General features: G+C 40.2%; 2 protein-coding genes across 26 annotated transcripts in view; one reads left to right on the top strand and one right to left on the bottom strand.

Annotated features, from left to right (window-relative positions):
- Window positions 1-4893, bottom strand: part of CEP57 (centrosomal protein 57) — a 46826-nt gene extending 41933 nt beyond the window's left edge. Inside the window, exon 1 of one of the 3 annotated variants that reach the window (XM_072795129.1) lies at window positions 4374-4893. In XM_072795129.1, coding sequence (XP_072651230.1) covers window positions 4374-4418 — 45 coding nt within the window. In that variant the 5' untranslated portion in view covers window positions 4419-4893. The remainder of the gene's footprint in view (window positions 1-4373) is intronic. The other 2 variants (XM_072795128.1, XM_072795127.1) reach the window with 2 other exon arrangements.
- The window catches only part of FAM76B (family with sequence similarity 76 member B), a 107533-nt gene continuing 94943 nt past the window's right edge, over window positions 3536-16125 (top strand). For 9 of the 23 annotated variants that reach the window (XR_012015991.1, XR_012015983.1, XR_012015984.1 and 6 more), the window contains exons 1-9: window positions 4211-5711; window positions 6117-6242; window positions 6546-6610; window positions 7649-7703; window positions 8524-8679; window positions 10678-10877; window positions 14528-14575; window positions 14771-14851; window positions 15512-15647. Coding sequence is in view for 13 of the 23 variants with exons in the window: in XM_072795118.1 (XP_072651219.1) it covers window positions 5625-5711; window positions 6117-6242; window positions 6546-6610; window positions 7649-7703; window positions 8524-8679; window positions 10678-10877; window positions 14528-14575; window positions 14771-14851; window positions 15512-15647 (954 nt within the window). In the remaining 10 variants the exon portion in view is untranslated. Of the gene's footprint in view, window positions 4148-4207; window positions 5712-6116; window positions 6243-6545; window positions 6611-7648; window positions 7704-8523; window positions 8680-10677; window positions 10878-14527; window positions 14576-14770; window positions 14852-15333; window positions 15392-15511; window positions 15652-16125 lie in introns of those variants that run through there. The other 14 variants (XR_012015982.1, XR_012015988.1, XM_072795120.1 and 11 more) reach the window with 12 other exon arrangements.

Here is a 16125-nt window from a genome sequence, read left to right as displayed (position 1 = left end):
AAGACACACACAGAGAGAGAGAGAAGCAGAGACAGAGACAGAGGGAGAAGCAGGCTCTATGCAGGGAGCCCGATGTGGACACCGGGATCACGCCCTGAGCAGAAAGCAGACACTCAACCGCTGAACCGTCCAGGCATCCCTATAAGAATTTCTTAATCAAAAAGTACTAAACATATAAAGGAAAGACTAATAAATTTTACCACATCAACATTAGGAACTCCCACATCAAAAGATACCTTAGAAAAATAAATGAAAGACAAGCCAAAGAATCGTTAGAATATGGCTAACAAGCAAGGATTACCATCCAGAAAGAATACAAAAGGAATGACTAGAAATCAATAGAAAAAGATAAACCAACAGCCGACAGGCAAAAGACACAACAGGATTTCATAGAAGAAAAAAACATGAAAAACCAGTAAACTCATGAAAAAACTAAAGGTGCATCTTCTCCATTGATCAGGGAAGCAAAAGTGAGAACAAGAAGAGGACAGCATTTCACACTCCCTGCTTGGCAAAAATTCAAAAGTGAGACAATACCCCCTGTTCAAGAAGATATGGATCAAAGGCAACAGTTGGTGGGACTATATTGGTACAACTGCTTTGGAAAACAATTCAGCATTATCAAATAAAGCCAAAGATGCACCCTCTAAGACCCTGCAATTTCAATCAGGTTTCTTTGTTGAACTATCTTTCTCTCTCCTGCTTTTTAAAAAAATGATTATGTTCTCAGTCACTAACACAGTCCACAACCCACCGCTGAGTTGTAACCCCCAGCCTAATTTGCAGTTTGAAAACCACTGCTGCCCCTCTCATTTTGTGTTTGGGGACCCCTTTAACACTCTTAAAAATTACTTACGACCCCAAAGAGCTTTTGTTCATGTGGGCTATATCTAAATGTTACGATATGTACTAATTTAAAAACAAGACACCCATGATGTTACCATAAGTAAATTTTTGAATGAAAAATAATCAACCAAAAAATTTAATGAAGAGTGACTTTTAAACATTTTACAAATCTCTTTTTAATTCTTAACTTAAAAAAAGGCTGCTGGATTCTTATATTTGCTTCTGCATCACTCTGCTGGATATGCTATTTTGGTTGACATACCTGGATATGCTATTTTGGTTGACATACAAGAAAATTTGGTCTCACACAAAGTGGCTGGAAGGTACATTAGGAAGGTAATGGTAGACCCCCTTGAGAGGGTCTCAGGAACCACCAAAAGTCACCAGATCATGCTTTGAAAAACTGCTCTCTAAAGAAATTTTTGCACTTGGGGAACACAGGGATGATCGCAAGAGAATTGCTTCTGAATGGCTGGCAAACTAGTGAATAACAAACTGACTGCCATTTACTACTTGTATAATCTTGATTTAACCTCTCTGCCGCATTTTGCTCACTCAAAAATGGAAATACTAATGAGTTAATATGCGAAAAGCATTTAAAACCATGACTGCTAGGTAATACTATATATTTTATAATCTTAAAAGTATGGTGGTAATTATATATAGAGAGAAAAGCAGGCAGATGCAAAAAGGAGCATAAAGGCATTCATTTTATTATTCTCAAAAATAAATCTTTTATATATTTAGCATTAAAAAAATCTATGATATATTCATAAACCTTTTAAGAGAAAAAATATGGAACACCATTAGTTACAGGGCCTGGCTCAAAAGCCACAGAGACCAGTTAGGAGATTAGCTTGTTAAATCCAAAGAGATGAAAGAGTTCTATGGTTACTGGAAATATAAAAAACGACTAATAGGAAAAATACTCTTCTATTATCACACTTTGCTGCCTGTACCTCTTTTTAATATCAGGACGCCCAGTTATCGTTGCTTTCCTGAGGTGGTCACTAGCTCAAGGATACATAGCAATTACTCAGTACATGTTACCTGCTTTCGTTACTCTTCTTGCTACCACAGCAGAAATACTGAAAACAATTTGAAAGTATCACCTGCCTCCATCTTGCTCACATTTGAGGTTTACATAGAAGTTGTTTTCTTAAGGATGCTATTTGTGAATTTGCCTGTTAAAAAACCTTGCCTACTAAAAAGCATATCTATTTACTACAGCTAGCTCCAAGCTGGGTTTATGAGTGTTGAATACATATTATTTCTTTTTTTCACATGAAGTGTTTATACAACCCTAAAATCTGAATATGAGTAGCCTCTGAATTTATGCTATAATTTTAAAAGGTATTTTTGTGTTCTCTTATCTTATAATCAACTGTTCATTAAGCCAAAATGCTTTTTACATTTTGTTGGAAACACCAGCCTTATTTCTGACAGGACAGTTAAGGTGTCTAAGCAGGGCTGTTTCTTATACACTAATAATAAAGTACATTCAGTCATTTGTTTTGAAACAGTGACTTCCAAATGAGACATTTTGATGTAGCAAGTCAAATTAAGAAGGTTGTTACACTTTAGATTTCCAAAAGGTACTTGAAAAGTGTATTCCTGGGGAAGCCAAGGTGGCTCAGTGGTTTAGCGCCACCTTTGGCCCAGGGCGTTATCCTGGAGTCCCGGGATCGGGATCGAGACCCACGTAGGGCTCCCTGCATGGAGCCTGCTTCTCCCTCTGCCTGTGTCTCTACCTTTCTCTCTATATCTCTCATGAATAAATAAAATCTTAAAAAAAAAAAAAAGTGTACTCCTGATATTTAGAATCCAATAAATAAAAGCATATATATATGCTTTCCTATTAAACACTATGAAATTTATGCCCAGGCTACCTTAAGAACTAAGGGGTTGACAGCACATCCCAGTACCGCAGCTCAGCTACACAGACTCAAGAGAGTACATACAGCTCAATTAACAGTTATAGGAGTATTTCTTACTCAGTCTCCAAGTGCTAAGTTTTGAAAGCAGTGAAAAGCCTTCTTCTCACAATTAAATTTAATCACAACTCTTATATAATCCCATCCATCTACTTAGGGACACTTCCTCCTAATAGTTCCTCTTTTTATATTCCCTTTCACTGACCTAATTCCTGAAAGAACTCTAAGTGCTTCATTCATTCTTAATCTTCCCTGACTGCTCTGCAAATTCGGTACTCCCCTTCCGCAGAAACGGAGTTGCTTTTGGCCTTATTATCATAAACCTTAAGTCACAAAAGCTGCAACTGAGGAAAACTGAGGTAACTTTGCTCTCAACGCTCCCTAAACTTCTCCCCCTTAAGCGTCTATGACATAACTCTCATCCTGATAGTTTCCTGTTTTCGTCCGTATCCCTCTTTTCCCCCCAATTTTTACCTACCTCCACAATTCAATTCATCTAACCCAACTCTCCCGCCCCACGACCTCTGTACGCTCCACATTACTTAGTTTCCCGGAAGCTCCCATTGTCCTGGCACCTAACTGAAGTGCCCGCGGGTGCCTTTTCCTCCTTTCCAGTTCTCTGGACTAGCACCGACTGACGATTCCTTCCCCACTCCGCTAGCGAGCTCCATCTTCCCTACTAGGAAACTGTTTCCAGCCAACCCAAGCACCGACCACTCACGCTTAGGTTATACCTGCATGGCAGCCATCTATCAAACTGAGCTGTGTAACAGTCTAATGCACATGCAGTTTCTCTTCTGTGTCTGCTCCTTCGGCGCAGGGATTCCAACCCATTCACCTGGGTGACCTTACAGCCCCAAGCACTCCGCTGCAGCTAAGGGAAGACACAATGGCTCTCGCCTGAGCTGCCTCCCATTTTCTGCCTATTCCCGGCGCGGCGGATTCTCAAATTCGAAGCACCGGCAATCCGGTTCGACAGATAATAGGGAGGCAGAACACTACTTAGGATCAGCTCCCCCGCGGCCCCTCTGCAACAGCGCCAGCGCGTACGCGGTGCCGGCCAAGTAACAGCGCAGGTGGAAGCGCGCGCTCCGGGTGACCCGCAGGCACAGTCACGGGAATACGCGGGGGGAGGCGCTGCAGGCAACGGAATCGGCACAGGCCGCAACTAGCAAGCGGTGGAGACCGACGACTGTTCAACAGCCGCCGACGAAGCCGCGTCGTGAGCTACCTGGTCTCGGCGAGTTTCCAGGAGGTGCCGTTCCCCCCACGTGACCAAAGCCGCAAGGTTTCCGCCAGGCCCGGCGGGAGGAGCCTTCCCAGAGAGTCCTGGCAAAGTTTGGCCACCTGGGCAGCCAGAACGGAAGGTGAGGGGAGCAAGGGACGGAACCGACCAGGCCTGCCTCGGCTGGGGGGGGGGGGGGTGCAGCCCCGGCCGAGGGGCGGCGGGCGTCAGGGGAGCACGGCGCCCCGTCAGGCACCCCCGGCCGTGCCCCGGACGCGGTGAGACCCCGGGCCCAGAGCGCGCTGAAAGGTGAGGAAAAGCAAGGAGGCGCCAAAACCGAGCCTACTCGAACGTCAGCCGCTTCTTACCGAGAACTGAGACCCTGAAGTCGCAGACACCGATGCTGCCGCCATCTTCCTGCCAGCCCAGAGGGCCTCCGCGGCCCCAAGGGGGTCTGAGTTTTCGAGCTCTTCCTTAAGATTCGAGAGCCGCCCGCCAGGGGCGACCCTAAGCCAACCCCTGATGGAAGGGGCTGGGGTGTTGCTGCGGGGCCTGGAAACCCCTGCACACACCCCCACTGGGCCGCCCACGCTCAGGGGCTGCACGCGGAAAAGGCAACACGCCCTAACGGACGTCTGGAGCAGCCAATCAAAAAAGCGGACGGCTTCCGGTAGCAGCAGAGAGTCCGCCTCTTCCGTCGCCGACGTCACAAGGTAGCGCTTCGCTGAGTCTACGGCGGCGCTCACGCCGCCGGCTCCCGGGCGGCCCCGAGGGAACTCCGCAAGAGGGGCGGGCCGGGCCGAGGAGGTGACGGGCGCCACGGACCGTTGAATAGAATGACTGAAACAATAAAAGCGAGTGTGAAGTCCAAACACGCCATCGGCCCCCTGGGACTAAATGCCGGCGGGCGTGAGCTCGACCCGGAGACGCCTCTCTAGGTGAAGTACTTAGCTTCTGACCAGTAACAAGTAGTGTCGCAAGGGGCCTTAGTGGTTCGGCCCAACAGAAGTAAGTCAAGGGGGAAGCAGCGTGGGCACGGAGCAAGCCTTGGCGAACACGCGCCCGGCTGGAGCGGGGCGACCGCAGCACAGCCGGGACTGGCCGCTAGCTCCAGGCGCTCCTGGGCCGGTGGGCGGGGCGGGTTTGAAGCGGCCTTGGCGCGCTGAGAGCTCCCGGCCCCCATTGGCCAGCAGCTTCCTCCCTTTGTGGGCGCTTCCAGCGTCGCCGCGGTTAGGGGCTGGGAGGGGCGACCGAGTGACGCAGCAGCCCTCCCAGCCAATCAGAGCCGGGGAAGGAAGGCCGAGAAGGAAGCGGATCCACCGCCGCGCAGCTACCCCGCACCGAGCTATCCTCTTGGTCTCCCTCCGCCGCTCCAGGCGCCGAAGCGGGAGCGGCTGGGACGGCGTCCCTGAGAGGGCCGGGGGCGGAAGTGGAGGCGGAGGGAGACGGTGTAGACCGCAGGGCCCTGGGCTCTCGTGGTGCGGCTCTGGTGGGCGCGAGGCAGGGGAGGGGGAGGAGGAGGAGCTCGCGGCCCGGGCGGCGGCGGCGGCGGCGGCGGCCGAGTTCCCCGTAGGGCCCCGCCTCGGTGCGGGCGGCGGTGGAGGAGGAGACTGAGCAGGATGGCGGCCTCGGCCCTGTACGCCTGCACCAAGTGCACCCAGCGCTATCCCTTCGAGGAGCTCTCCCAGGGCCAGCAGCTCTGCAAGGTCCGTGGGCGCGGGGCGGCGGGCGGGCGGGCGGGCGGGGTCCCCTCGGCCAGCCCGAGGGAGCGCGGTGGCCGCGGCACTGCAGCCCGGCTCCCGTCGCCGGCGCCCTGAGGGCTTGGAGCTCTTTCTGGCCTCCTCTCCCGGGACCCTTTATCTGGGGACGTGGGCATCGGATGGGAAAGGCCCCTGAGAGGAAGACAGAATTCTGCCCTCTTCCAGGCGGCCCAGGAGGGGGCCGGGCCCTACCGACACTCAGGGGTCTCCGGGTGGGGCTGAATGAGGCGGCAGCCACCTGTCTATGCCGCAGAGACCCTGGGGTGGAGATGTTTTCATCTCGGTTTTCTGCCTGGACTGTCCTCTCCTTCCACCGGGAGGCAGGGGACGGTTTTTGCACTTTCTTGCTAGGAACCTGAAGCCGCAAAGCTGATGGCATCCTCCTTCCCTGTCCAGGAAAGCGAAGCGACTGGTTTGGGGACAGAATGCTCTATGATTTGGAGCTCCTCCCATCCCATTAAAGCCGGGATGCTGTCTGTGAGCAACGGTGCAAAATATTAAGTAGTTTCACATTTAACCAACCCTTGAAATCGGCCCTGACAGCTTTTTTAATTTATTTGTAGCTTACCCCCCACATCAAATAAAGACAAAGACACCTATGTCTTCCTTAAGGAAATGTGCTGTAATTGGCCACTTACATGATAAATCGTTCAATTGTGTACGTTGGGGGACAGGTATTATTGATGTCTTAGAAATTTGGCTAGATTGTATGATAATTTTCTACCAGAAAAGTGAAATTTGGGACTTTGAGATAGATGCTAATACATTGTCTTATTACAGGAATGTCGGATTGCGCATCCTATTGTAAAATGTACTTACTGCAGATCAGAATTTCAACAAGAAAGGTTTGTATACTAAATAGTTTTTGATTGTTAAAGACACAGATGTCTGTGAGGAGTACTTGGGGGTCGTAATCCCCTATTTGTGTTAAAGTATCCTTAAAAATGGTTTTAAGTGGTATACCTCTTTTATGTGGTGGGAAAGGCCGCGTTGACAAAAAAATTAATGGCTGTTTTATAGCTACACTTCAGTTTACACATGGGGAAATGGAGAACAAATTGTTGCATGGAAAATGTACACTTTTGCTGATTAAAAATGCAAATGTAAAGTTACTATTAAGCTGTTAAAAGTGACAAAACAAAAGTCTGTAATGTTACCATCTTCCAGAGATGAACTCTAGTAACTTGTTACCAGTGGAAGAACAGCACATGCTTTTTAACAGGATTTTCCTGTTAAAAGATCAGCCCACATATAAGAGAGTAGCCTAAGAAGAACAACAAATAATTTTTTTTATAAGTAGATACTGGCATCATAATAGTGGAGAAGGTTAGGTAGGCATTGAGATGTAATGCTTATATAAACAGTGGCAAATGTGAAGATTTTGGAACTAGATAGGAAACCTCAGGATTTTTGGGGGGGGGGTTCTTTACTAAGAGATACACAATAAAAATGTATAAAAACATTTATCTAGGGACGCCTGGGTGGCTCAGCGGTTCAGTGTCTGACTTCAGCCCAGGCATGATCCTGAAGACCCGGGATCGGGATTGAGTCCCATGTCGGGCTCCCTGTATGGAGCCTGCTTCTCCCTCTGCCTCTGCCTGTGTCTCTGCCTCTCTCTGCCTCTCATGAATAAATAAAATCTTTAAAAACAAAACAAAACAAAACAAAAACATTTATCTAGAGTTAGTGAAAAAGGAGAAAATTTGTATAATACACATCCCTAAAAAGATGCTGGGTCTATGTTAGAGAAAGTTTTAGGAACTACTAAAGCAAATAGTTAAAGTAAATAGTTAATAGTTAAATATCTGCATTAGTTCAACAGTGTGCTAATTACCTCAAAAAGCTATGTAAATTTGATCATTTATATTCAATTTCCTTTTCAGCAAAACTAATACGATTTGTAAGAAGTGTGCTCAAAATGTGAAGCAGTTTGGCACGGTAAGTATGTCTTGCATTTTTATTTCATGTTATTGTTACTAGTCATTGTTTTTCACAAAATGAACCTTGTAAAAGTATGTATTGATGTGTCCTTAAATATTCGGTATGTTAAAATATTCCATGAAAGAAATTTTCTGTAGTTAATCTGATTGGACGATGATAATGTTTAAAAACAGTCCTATTATGCATGTTTTGTGTTTATTGAATTTCAGTGTGAAATGTATGATTTTGTTCTTTAAAGACTCAAATATAACAAACTCCTGGTTTGGAGAACCCACTTGTCTATAAAGTTTGCATAATCATACTTTCTCCCTCTTCAGAACCTCCAGCAGTTTTTATATAGCAGTATAATTCAGGTATTCATTCATAGAAGTCATGACATTATTTCATATCAATTTTTTTATATGTATAAGATAGTCATTGGTATAGTATAGTCATGATTAGTCAAAGTGCTGGCCTTAAGGTTCTGTAAAATCCTGAATTGTCTTTTGAGTATCAAAGAAAAGCAAAGTACGTTTGTTAGTTTAGATTGACTATGCTTCTGCCAGTTCTTAAGTTTAAAGCTTATGTGTAATGTATGGTCTTTTTATCTGTACCTGTATATGATGAAAAGTTGTTAAATGTTTTTTTAATCTATGGAACAGTAATAAAAGTAACTAGGATATTAAATTAGTTCATGCTCCTAAATATTGGATGCATGAAACTTTTCTATTAATATGTACCTTTATCTTCATTCTTTGGGACCTTTATGTATATATTTTATGCAGCAAATTTTTAATATTTTTAAATGTCTCACTTAAAATGTATATCTGCTTTTCAGCCTAAGCCTTGTCAGTACTGTAACATAATTGCAGCATTTATTGGTACAAAGTGTCAGCGTTGTACAAATTCAGAAAAAAAATATGGACCACCTCAGACCTGTGAACAGTGCAAACAGCAGTGTGCTTTTGATCGAAAGGAGGAAGGAAGAAGAAAGGTATTTATATTATGATATCTTCTGGAAATTAAAACACATGAGTTGGGAGTTAGTTTAATGAATACACTGCTGATAGGTGATACATCCTTTGGATCCCTGAAAACAGGTAATTAGATAGAAGTGCAGGAACAGTGTATTTTCTCCTTGTTTGCATCATACATAGATTGTGTTGATCAGTTGAGATGACTATTTTAAAAAAGTATTCCATGCTAGCTATTCTGTACTGTTTGGTTATCCAACATTTTGTTCAGGAGAATTACTAATTGCTTTTAAATCCCGTCAGCTACTTACCCTTTTGCTGGGTACTTGAAGTTGCTGGTGTGAAAAAAATACCTGATGGCACATTAACATGTATAATTCAAAGCCTTGTGCCTTTTGGTTTGGGACTCATGCTCATGTTTTGAACCATTGTTTGTTTTTTTTCTATCTACAGTGACTTAAAAAGTATGTATGTGCCTGTGGCATTCCTCTGCTGATCAGCAGCATTCACACAGTCGTCCTGTTGGTTGTCAGTTTCAGTTGATTTGGAGGATGATTGTCTCTTTGAGAAGTTCCCCCGGGTTCTTCCACAGCAGTATATGTACCCTAGTTGCGAGGCATGTTTCTCCAGCGCATCTTGTGTGAACAAGATGTAGGAGAAAGAAACCTAATTTTATTTTTATAGGGTTTTGTCTTAATTTTGGAAAGAAGTCTCTTTTCCCTTGACACATGTACAGTTGATCCTCATTATTCATGGTAGATAAGTTCTATCAAGTTGCTGCAAACACTGAATTAGCGAATATTGAACTATTCCTCTAAGGGGGCAGGATAGATGAGATTCTTGCCTCTGGTCACAACATGGTAATCATTTGATCAGTACTTAATCTCGTTTTGTTCATGTTATATTTTAATGTAAAAAGCTTTCTTTTTTTTTTAAGATTTTATTTATTTATTCATGAGAGACACAGAGGGAGAGAGAGGCAGAGACACAGGCAGAGGAAGAAGCAGGCTCCATACAGGGAGCCTGACATGGGACTCGATCCTGGGTCTCCAGGATCACACCCTGGGCCGAAGGCAGGCGCTAAACCGCTGAGCCACCCAGGGATCCCCCTATATCTTAATGTAAATTGTTATTCGATTACATTCAGATCATGGCAAAACAGCACTGCATACCTGAAAGGAACTTATTCAAGATAGGTATTTTCTAACATAAGGTATGTCACAGCTTTCTTGCCCTAGAGAACACTATACATCACTTCAGCACTACACTTGGGGACCATTAGAAGCAGCGGAATCACCAGTAGAAAGCATAGATGGAGAAAACATGGCACTAAATAGACCGTGAAAAGCACACTTGTTTATGGCACAAGAGCTGAAAGAAGAAGGCCACAGAGTGTCACCTTGTTAATCCTCTACAAGAAACATTTGCTGTCTGGCTACAGAAATTTTTTGCTGCTATGTGTGTTTGTGAATGATCATGAAAGCACTGCAAATTTATTTGGGGTTACAGATAAATTTTAGCAAATAGGTGATGAATTTGCAAATGGGAAGCCTGCGAATAAGGAGAATCAAATGTATATGTCATTCAAGTTCTCCTCGTTTTTATAAACTAACATTTTCACTGTAGTGGGAGCTACTTTGTCATTTTAGTGATTACACAGTGATTTAAAAATTCAGGCCAGTGCTTAGGTAAGATTCTTGGAAGTATGTCAATTTATGCTTTAAAGCTCTCGAAATTAAAAAATGCCTCAAAACTGATGGAAGTCCTTACATTATCCTCACCAATTTTACAATATATACCAAATGAGCATTTTCCCAAGTTTCAGAAAAGTCTAATTTTATTTCCATTTTGTAACAATCTGTGTGTGTGTGTGTGTGTGTGTGTGTTTGAGAGAGAGAGAGAGCGCGCACGCATGTGCATGGGTGAGAGTGCATGCACTAGAAGTTGAACAGTTTATCTTTCACTTACACTCAGTCTCTAGGTGCATTTAATCTAATGCAGATATTTTCTTTAAAAAGGTTGATGGAAAGTTATTATGCTGGCTCTGTACTTTATCATACAAGAGAGTTTTACAGAAGACAAAAGAACAAAGGAAGAGCCTGGGATCTTCACATTCAAACTCATCTTCTTCATCTCTTACCGAGAAAGACCAGCATCATTCAAAACATCATCACCATCATCATCACCATCACCATCGTCACAGCAGTAGCCATCACAAGTAAGTACTTTGAAATCAGGTTTTCTAAAAATCTCCTGGTATTTTAATGCCATATATTGGTGTTTAACTTTTTGCAAATACTACTTTTGTGCAGATCTAGTTTCCATTGTATATGGTAAGCTTCTTGAGTATTTAGGGTCTTTTCCCTACTTTATTCAAGATACAGGCACACCTTGTTTTATCACATTTTGCTTTATTGTGCTTCACAGATACTGCAGTTTTTACAAATAGAGGGGTTGTAGTAACCCTACATTGAGCAAGTGTATGGGCACCATTTTCCAACAGCATTTACTCACTTCACATTTCTGCATCATGTTTTGGTAATTCTCAAAATATTTCAAATATTTTTCCTTATTTGTCATAGTGATCTGTGATCAGTGCTTCATGACTTACTGAAAGTTCGGATGGTGGCATTAGCATTTTTTAGCAACAATTTTTTAATTTACTTTTTTAAGGTATCTAATTGTTTGGCACACTTAGTAGACTATAGTATGGTATAAACATAATTTAGGTGCACTGGGAAACAAATTTTGACTTGCTTTATTGCAATATTATTTTTATTGGGTGGTTTAGAATCCAACCCACAGTATCTTTGAGGTAAGCATGTATAAAATTATACACGTGGAGTGTGTTTAGCTGTTTACTATAAAAATAGGACATGTAGGGAATTACATGTGATCATATGTAATTCCATAACGCATATGTTAATTCCCATATATTTTATATGATCATATAAAGTCAAAATACAAGTACACCAGAGTTAATTAATACTTCATTGGCCTGTGTTATGAAAGGCTTCAATATTCTTTCTTTGTTTAAATGATTGTTAGGGTTTTACTATAAAAGTTATATTTTCAATTATAAATACAAATTACGGTTATATGGAATTCTGTTCACCAGTTACCACTAATTTGTTTTACTTAAACCAGTGACTAGAATATATACATTCAATGTTTTTATAGAACAGATTCCGAGACTATCATTTGTGATCATGATAGAAACATTCTAAATCTTGAAGTTTCCAAAAGTATGAAAAATAATTTTTTTTAAAGAATTTATTTATTCATGAGAGACATGGAGAGAGAGAGGCAGAGGGAGAAGCAGACTCCATGCAGGGAGCCCCATGTGGGACTCGATCCCAGTACTCCAGGATCATGCCTGAGCCGAAGGCAGACACTCAACCACTGGCATCCTGAAAAATAGTATTTTAAACAGGCAATACTTTGTTGTTGTTGTTTTTTTAAACACATAGGCAGAAATTCTATTCAAATATAAACAACTGCTTGATTTTTAAAGTGCCTTAGGAGAAAAGAGTTATATAGTGGTAATATGTGTGTAGCATAAAGTTGCTTGAACTGTGGTTTTAGTCTTCATGGAAAAACCAAGAATATTAAAGCACAAACTAAACACAAAATGGACAAAATAGGGGCATGTTAACCAGTTTTCAGAAGAATTTCTTTTTTCCCAAATTTCTGTATGAAGACTTCTAGGTAGATAAAACATAATTTCATTTACCAAAAATCAATGCCTACCACATTTAAGAACACATTTTTAGAATATAGTACTAATTATAACAAGATTTGATTCTAATTGTAGGCAAGCACATATTATGAAGTTTTATTGAGGTACTGATGTTTGCTTAAGCAATTTTTCCACTTGCCTTACCCCGTTGTTGTGCTTTCTGGATGTCAGAGTGGTCATATAGTGACTTCTCTAGCTCTTCTGAAGAAATCTTGTGCTTCTATCAGAATATCCCAAGGAACAAAGGAACATAAATCTTTCTTGTTTTTGCTTCTTTAAGAAAAACTATGGAAAAAAAAAGAAAAACTATGATAAAGTAACTATCATAATGGCATCCATTGGACCTACTCTTCTTAAAACTCAGTTGAATTACCCTTTCCCTGTTCTTACTAGATAAATTTTTCTTAGCATGTGATAAGACACACTCAATATATGTATAAAGATAAGATTCTGTGACCGTAACTTAATCTTTAGAAAGAATAACAGGTATCAAAACAAAAGGAATAAGGATAAAATTAGCCTTTAATTTTTTTTTTCCTTTTTATTGCTGAAGAAATAGAAATACTGTTTTGTATTTGATGGATGTAGACCATTTAATGAGTAGGCAATCAGTTGGTGAGGTTCTATCCTAAGTTCGGTGGGTGAGAACAATTATGAGGAGCATACCTATTGTGATAAACAGTGATGCTTGGGGATAGAAGAGGGCAAAAACAAGTCAATCTGGATTCAGGAATGGCCATCTCAGAAAGCAAAGATGAATTCCAAGTGTTTTTGTTAAGTATTTTAATACGTTGTTTCTCAATTTGAGATCCTGATACTGCTGTTAATTCATGTGTGATAATATGGTTTACTAATGCTTATGATGAAAATTGTAAAAAAAAGGGCAACTGAGTTCCTCCGTGTAGGGTTGGCATTTATTTATTTTTTAAATTTTTAAAATTTTTTTTAAGGGTTGGCATTTATTGCCACAAATAATAACTCAGGTTTATAGAATTACAGCATTTTCCCCCAAGTTGGTATTTATTTATAGCTGATTTTAACATGGTCTGATTTTTTTTTTTTTTTACTTTTGCTTGAAAAACTTATCCAGCTACAATAGTAAATTTTATATGCATAAATATACACACATATTTTTACTTACTGTGTATATACTAGTAATGTAGAAAGTGCTTTTATGTATATAAACTCATTTAAGTCTGATATCCCTTACAAGGTATAAATTATACCCATTTTACAGCTGAGGGAACTAAGCCTCAGGAATTTTGGGTAACTGGCAGAAGGTCACACAGCCTAGGTCTTTTAACATCTTATATTGTATAAGTGTGTGATGTCTGGTACATAGGAGATGCTCTATACATGTTGAATCAATAAACTAGGGATTAATACAGGATTGACTGATATGCAACCATAAGAAAACTGGTAAGATTGATAGTAAATTAAAAAGTTGTTATTGGCATTATGGCATAATGGAAGAGAATTAGTAATATGACTTTATTTAATTATAAGCAAAGTAGAATCATTTCTTACTATGGAATTTCCCAGTATTTTCAGCATGTCTATTCCACAGTACTGACTAAAACATCCAGAGACTTTGGAGATGGTTCTTAGGAAAGAAACAAATTAAATATTTCATGATTCAGTGTGACACACTATTATGAACAACTTGAATTATTCCAAAGGAGAAATCTGTGCATAGGGTTATTAGGAAGGTGTTAACTTTAAAGATAAAACATTTTCTGTCTGAAATAGTAACGGCAGCCTAAGTGTGATGACTGTCATACTTTATGATTATAGAATCTTATCATGGTTGAGTTTTGTGCTTATATACCCCAATTCTTAGTATGATATTAAACTGACTTTTGGAAAATGATCTGAATAAAAGGAGAATTTAATCCCCATCACTGTACTTTTGTTAAAGAACTTAAGATGCCTAGCAGTTACTTGAATCTATCTCAATAGAATATGACTTATTCAGTATATATTAGTTTAGTTCAAAAACTTAATTGAATATGCTTCCTCTGAACAAAAGATTTTTAACATACATAATTTGAGTCCATTAGGAAGAATGCTGTTAAATGTAGAGGTATTAAATAAATGTTGTTGTTAGATGTCATTTGTGTATTTTTCAGAATCAGCAATCTGAGTCCAGAACAAGAGCAGGGACTATGGAAACAGAGGTAAATATGTCAATATATTTTCTGAAGTATTTTGAAACATGTATTTTTTTTAATGTGACTTCCCTTTAACTTTGTTATTTATGCTTTTAAAAAATCAGTGATATTCGGTAATATTTTAGGGGGAAAAGAATAACTTATCACTTGAGGCTTCTGCCCTTTTTTACTCTAATTATTCTTATTAATGTTTGGTTTCAGCCATAAATCCTCTGCAGCAATTCAGAATGAAACTCCAAAGAAAAAGCCCAAATTGGAATCTAAGCCATCTAATGGAGATAGGTAAAAATGAATTCCTTTAGCGCTACGAAAATTCAAGTTATAGCTAAACAGTTACAGTTGATTGACAGTTATTACTAGGTAAAAGAATAGAAACGTATTTTCTGCATTGACTTTTTTGAGTCACCAAGAAGAGTAACCATAATTAGTTTAAAATTTTAACTTAATTTTGGCAATAAGCAAGTGGCACTGAACTGTTGTTCTATTTGGGGAATACATTGGGTTTTGAAAAGAAAACAAATCTGAATAGAACATTCTCTTGATCTTAATTATTCTTCAGTGAAACACAAATCTAAAAATCTAAGTGTGATGTTTTAAATTGACCTGCTTGGAAAATGTATTTAAATTTAAAGTATTATGAGCGTGAGTTTGTTTTAGTTCATTAGCCAAAAGTTTGCTGATGTTACTGTACAAATTGGCTGCCTATTGCTTTACACTAGAAGTATTGACCCCCTAAAAGCTAATACTGAATTATATTTCTGCAGGTGTATGTAATGTGTGCCATTAGTAAGGTAATTTGCCAGTTGCATCCATTTCTGTCAGGTACATATTTTTTTGCATTAGCCTTAAGGATGTTTGTGGAATTGTCTAATTTATGCAATTTGAACACCTGCTAATTTTCCTTCTACTTCATTTAACTCTGTTTTACTTTTTTCTTTTTAGTAGCTCTATAAATCAGTCAGCAGATAGTGGGGGAACAGACAATTTTGTCCTTATAAGTCAACTGAAAGAAGAAGTGATGTCACTTAAACGTCTCTTACAGCAGAGAGACCAGACCATTTTAGAAAAAGATAAAAAGGTAAGAACATGGTTCGCTGAAGCCTGGTAAGATTTACATCTTGAGTTTTGCTTGAAAATTCCAAGTTTTATTAGACTTTAATAATTTGGTAATGTTTCTTGTGCATGATTATTACAAGACACATTACAAAAGCCAAATTGGAATGTAAGCTGTTAATGAAGATAGGTGAAAATGGCCTTTCAGAATCTTAGTTCTAAGAATTAACCGAGAGCTAATTGAAGTTGTAATAATGTCTGAACATTAGTTTTCAGTAAATCCATAGTTTAAAAATAAGCCTAATGCCTTAATTTGAAAATGACAGGTAAATGGAATATGTGAATTCTTATGATTTGAAAAAGTAATTGAATATATATAGTCTTTGACATACCAATTATTTATTTGGTAAAAAGTGGTGCTATGGGAATTTCCTGTGTGGTAGTCGGTGATTAGCAATAGGTGTCTAAGATCATTTTGTAGGAAATAAGTTTACTTCTGACTT

The sequence above is a fragment of the Canis lupus genome, chromosome 23 (genome assembly GCF_048164855.1).
Source record: "Canis lupus baileyi chromosome 23, mCanLup2.hap1, whole genome shotgun sequence".
Lineage (NCBI taxonomy): Eukaryota > Metazoa > Chordata > Mammalia > Carnivora > Canidae > Canis > Canis lupus.
The sequence above is the reverse complement of the archived record's forward strand: the minus strand, read 5'-3'. Positions and strand labels throughout refer to the sequence as shown.